Genomic DNA, 5,576 nt, shown 5'->3' on the forward strand with positions numbered 1-5,576 from the left:
AAACAGCCAAAACCTAAAAAACAGCTTAATATAAGAAGCCCAACTTCTCTGAAGTAGGTGTCTGAGCAGGAGAGCTTGAGGATCTGGGGGATTTCACAGAAGAACTGTTCTACAGTATTACCATGGCAGAGTGGTATAGAAAATATATTGGCCGTGTGCAGCACAGCATAGAGAAACCCAGTGCCCCAGGCAGCTGCTGCCATGTGGACACAAGCTCTGCTGCCCAGGAGGGTCCCGTAGTGCAGGGGTTTGCAGATGGCAACGTAGTGGTCATAGGCCATGACAGTGAGAAGGGCGTACTCAGCTCCAAGCAAGAAGAAAAATAGAAATACTTGAGCAGCACATCCTGCATAGGAGATGGCCCTGGTGTCCCAGAGGGAATTGGCCATCACGTTAGGGACCGTGATGGAGATGGTACCAAGGTCAAGGATGGAGAGGTTGAGGAGGAAGAAGTACATGGGGGTGTGGAGGTGGTGGTCGCAGGCTATGGCAGTGATGATGAGGCCATTGGCCAGGAGAGCAGCCAGGTAGATGCCCAGGAAGAGCCAGAAGTGCAAGAGCTGCAGCTCCCGTGTGTCTGCGAATGCCAGGAGGAGGAACTCAGTGATGGAGCTGCCGTTGGACATTTGCTGTTTCTTGGCATGGGGGCCAGTTCTAATAACAAAAGGACAGGGAAAAGTTAGGACAGAATCCACTGAGAAAAACCACTCTCTTTTTCATAGAAACACCCCCCAGTTGAAATGCATTTTCTTTCTCTGGTTTGTGCTGGCTCAGTATGTTGTGAGGAGCTGAGGAGTCAGCTGTGCTCAGCTGCAGTGGGTACATGGAGCTGGTTTGTGACAGCTCCAATGTTTTAAACCCATGTCAGATGCAATCCACATTTAATGGAAAAATTCAATCTCTGATCTCACAACTCAGAAGAGTGCGGGCTGGAGAAGAGAGACTTAGCATGCTAATATAAGTGTTTTCTGTGTTTTCATTTTCCACAATCACATCTGGGGAGTTTTCTTCTGAGGGTTAGAAATGCTCATTTCATAATGGAAAATGGGAAGAGTCTTGAGACAGGACAGGCAAAAGGGCTCAGCTCTTTGTAGCTTAGTGCAGAGTCCGGAGAGCTGCAGTGTCCATTAGACTGTTATGCACCTGCCCTGCACTTTTGCTTCTGCTGCCTTGAAGATGATGTCAAACAGAAATTACTTTTAAATAATACCCCCAAAAAGACACTAACGAGAGCAGGGGAGTCATGATTCAAAGGGCAGATCTGCAAACTCTTCTCTTTCCCAGCCCAGAGGTGGAGTTGTGATGGAGAGAGAAGGACACAGCCCCTCTCAGAGAGAAACAAAGGCCTCTGAGAGGAGAGAACTGACCTCCAAGGGAAAGCTCAGCACTCCCTGGGATCTTACAGCACAGCCGTGCTCTTCTGGGGCAGCTCCCAAGCCCAGCAGCACAGGCAAAGCAGACAGTCCGATGTCCTGAAGATGGGATGTCCTAAAGGCAGAGTCAGCTCATTGCTCAGCAGACAGCGCCCAGCAGACATCTAGAGTGAGGGACCACAAGAGAGCAGCCTGAAGGCAGCCTAGCCCAGGGCTTGGCTGCAGTTTCCTCCCACTCCCTGCCCATGTCTCTGCTGCCTGGAGCTGTCCCTGCCAGGAGCTGGTGCTCTGCCCACACCTCTCCTCCCTGTCCCTGCTCACAGAGCCCATCCCACCCTCTGTGTGCTCAGCTCTGCCCTGCAGACCCCTCCTGGCAGCAGGGCACTGCCCAGGGGCACCTCTGTGTTGGCAGGTCTTAAGGAGAAGAGCAGATCAACCCTGAAGACACCACAAAGGTGATGTGAATGCTTTGGGTAGGCAGAGGAAAGGGTGAAGTGACTTTATCAGGTGCCTTGAAAACCCTGTTCATCACTCACTGTAATTCTAGAGGTGTTTCATTCTTGTGCAATCCTGACAGCTTCATTACCATTTTCACCTACCATCACAGCAAGAAATATAAAGCACCAACCCTGGGACGCACCTTTCTTTCCATGTAGCCCCTGCCTTTATTTGCTTATGAAAAAGTGCCCTGGGAAATGTCCCAGGGGTGATCTGGAGCTGTGAGCAGCCTGGAAACATGCAGCACTCTCTCAACAGCAGAACCACACTGCCCTGCCCTACCAGACATTCGTCCTTCTACCCACAGCTTCTGCCTGCAGTGCCATGGGGAGATCCCCAGGCAGGCTGAGCGTTGATCCTGGAACGCAGAAAAGTCCCTGTCCCAGCACACAAAACCCTGCGTCGAAGGGACTCTGATCTGAAATACAGCCCTGTGCATCTCCAGATGCAGACTATGTCTTCACAAGTTATTTAAAATTGTCTAAAAAAAGCCCCTCTTACAGATCCCATCAGCTGTGGGCTCTGCCAGCTTGAGGAGATGGCTCCAGAAACTACAGCTCCATTGCCCTGCACCCAGAGACTTACCGTGTCAAGGGCTCTCAAGATTTCTCTTTTTTTCAGCTCTCAGTCAGCCTCCCAGTCCTGACCACCTTTAAGCTCTTCATCTGCCTTGCTCATCTCCCTGAGATACCCTGGCAGTGCCCTTCACCCTGCTGCGCTTGGCAGAGGAGCTGCTCCTGGCCAGAGATGTCTCTCTGCAGCACAGCCCACTTGCCATGAGCTCCCTTTGTCCCAGGAGAGCAGCAGCAGAGGCCCAGCCCAAGGTGGCATGTTAATGACCCCTCTGGTGGGTTTGGGGATGAGTCCATGAAGCTCAGACCCTGAGAGGAAGCTGATGAAACCTCTCCAGAAGTCACAGTGCGATGCAAAGTCTACAGTTTCTTGGAGCATTAATGGGTCCCCCCTGAGGGCCATCCCTGACAAAGCAACTCTGGGGCTGGTTAGAGCAGGCAAGTGGAGGCAGTGATGACAGGTAGGCAAAGGCAATGGCAAGGTGGCTCTGATGCTGAGTAATCCTGGGTGTGTTTGATCAAGCCAAAGGGCCAAGCTGTGACCCCCAACCCCTGGGAGGGGAGACCCTGTCCCTCACATGTGTCTCAGGGCTCTTCCTGGGGCAGGGTGTTGTGGGGACCTGCAATGTAAATTGCAGGAGGATGGTACGACACCTCCCAGGCTCTTGGCTGGAGTCAAAGAGGCCATGAGGCCCTCATGCTGTAAGGATTAGGTGTCTCCTGGTAGGCCTTGGTGAGACAGACAACAGCCACAGCCAATGGGAGAAAGACCTCAGCTCTGTTGGGGGCTTTCAACTTTGTCATCTCCCTTGACCATCTCCACCACAGGTTGTCCTATGGTGTCGTATGCCTGCACCTGTTTCCTGGAAGGCTGTGGACATCCGCTGTGCTTGCCAACTGGGTTGGGTTTGCGTGGCAAGGTTTTGGTAGCGGGGGGGCTACAGGGGTGGCTTCTGTGAGAAGCTGCTAGAAGCTTCCCCTGTGTCTGATAGAGCCAATGCCAGCCGGCTCCAAGACGGACCCGCCGCTGGCCAAGGCCAAGCCAATCAGCGCCTCTGTGATAACATATTTAAGAAGGAAAAAAACAGAGAGCTTTTGCAGTCGGAGAGAGGAGTGAGAAGATGTAAGAAACTCTGCAGACACCAAGGTCAGTGCAGAAGGAGGGGGAGGAGGTGTTCCAGGCGCTGGAGCAGAGATCCCCCTGCAGCCCGTGGTGAAGACCATGGTGAAGCAGGCTGTCCCCCTGCAGCCCATGGAGGAAGGATGAGGGGGTGTAGAGATTCCACCTGCAGCCCGTGGAGGACCCCACGCCGGAGCAGGTGGAGGCACCTGAAGGAGGCTGTGGCCCGTGGGAAGCCCACGCTGGAGCAAGCTCCTGGCAGGACCTGTGGACCCATGGAGAGAGGAGCCCACGCCAGGGCAGGTTTGCTGGCAGGACTTGTGACCTCGTGGGGGACCCCATGCTGGAGCAGTTTGCTCCGGAAGGTCTGCACCCCGTGGGAGAGACCCACGCTGGAGCAGTTTGTAAAGGTCTGCACCCCGTGAGAGGGACTCCATGTTGGAGCAGGGGAACAATGAGAGGAGTCCTCCCCCTGAGGAGGAAGAAGTGGCAGAAACACCGTGAGATGAACTGACCGTAACCCCCATTCCCTGTCCCCCTGTGTTGCTGAGGGGGGGCAGAGATTGAAGCCAGGAGTGAAGTTGAGCCCAGGAAGATGGGAGGGGTGGGGGGAAGTGTTTTAAGAGTTGATTTTATTTCTCATTCCTCTACTCTGTTTTGCCTAGTAATAAATCAGATGAATTACCTCTCTAAGCTCAGTCTGTTTTGCTCGTGACGGTAATTAGTGAGTGATCTCTCCCTGTCCTTATCTCGACCCACAAGCGTTTTGTTATACCTTTTCTTCCCTGTCTAGTAAATGAGGGGAGTGATAGAGCGGCTCTGGCGGGCACCTGGCCTCCAGCCAGAGTCAACCCACCACACCAACCTTGCTCTCACTTGAGCAGCTTCCTACCCTTACTGATATCTCTCCATCCTCATGGGCTGTTTGTTAAAATACAAAGCTTTGGCTAATCCAGACTCTTGCTGGGTGGCCTCTTGTACCACAGCACTGCACTTGGAGTGATGTTTCGTGTAAGTCAACGTGACATGAAATCCTCATGCCCAGTCTCAACTTCCAAAGCTTCCCTTTGTGCCATTATTTCTTTCTTGTGCTGCTTTCCAATGTTGAGAAAAACTCCACCATCTCTGAAACCACACTTCAACCAGTCTCAAGATGGTCTGGGTGGCCATGGTCATCCTAATGCAGACCTGTATGCAGGTGGCCTTGTTCATAGTGAACATGCACCACTGGCTTGTATGGTGTCCCACGTAGCGCCCAGACCCTTCTCCTCAGGGTCACTGCTCAGCCGGTCAGGTGCAAGCCTGCCCTGATGACCGAGGTTACTCTTCCTTCTAATGCAGGACTGGCCACTTCTCCTTGTAACCCTCAAGAGGTTTGTGTTGACTAGCATCTCAAAGTACCTCAGGTCCCTCTGGACTGAAGCTCCATTTGGTCGGCGGTTACTGTTTGTGTGTGGGTGGCTCACCCTGATGGTGGTGGAGTCTCACAAGAGAACAGCATGAGGAGTTGCAGGGCTCTACAGACCCGGGTGGGAATTGCCATGAACACCACCTCCAAAACACCAAATGAGATTACAAAACCAGCAAAACGAGGGCCAGCAGATGTGTTTGGTTTGTGTGGCAAGGTTTTGGTAGCAGGAGGAGGGGAGGCTACAGGGATGTCTTCTGTGAGAAGATGCCCATGACAGTAATTAGTGAATGATCTCGCCTTGTCCTTATCTCGACCCACGAGCCTTTCGTTATATTTTCTCTCCCCTGTCCAGCTGAAGAGGGCAGTGACAGAGTGGCTTTGGTGGGCATCTGACGTCCAGCCAGGGTCAACCCACCACAACTGGGAGCACTGGTGTGGCACTGGGAGCACTGGAGGGAGCCTGTGAGCAGCTCTAGTAGAAATGGAGCCTAGAAATGTAGAGTAGAAATGGAGTAGAAATGGAGACTAGAAGCACCACGGGGAGCCTGGGAGCGGCTCTGGGAGCACTGGGGGGAGCCAGGGAGCCATAGTGGGAGAACTGG

General features: G+C 53.0%; 1 protein-coding gene across 1 annotated transcript in view; it reads right to left on the minus strand.

The window, feature by feature from the left end:
* LOC129196838 (olfactory receptor 14A16-like) overlaps positions 1-626 on the minus strand; it is a 1,394-nt gene extending 768 nt beyond the window's left edge. The window contains exon 1 of the mRNA XM_054804809.1: positions 23-626. Coding sequence (XP_054660784.1) covers positions 23-626 — 604 coding nt within the window. The remainder of the gene's footprint in view (positions 1-22) is intronic.
* Positions 627-5,576: the final 4,950 nt, after the last annotated feature.

This window comes from Grus americana, chromosome 27 (assembly GCF_028858705.1).
Source record: "Grus americana isolate bGruAme1 chromosome 27, bGruAme1.mat, whole genome shotgun sequence".
NCBI lineage: Eukaryota > Metazoa > Chordata > Aves > Gruiformes > Gruidae > Grus > Grus americana.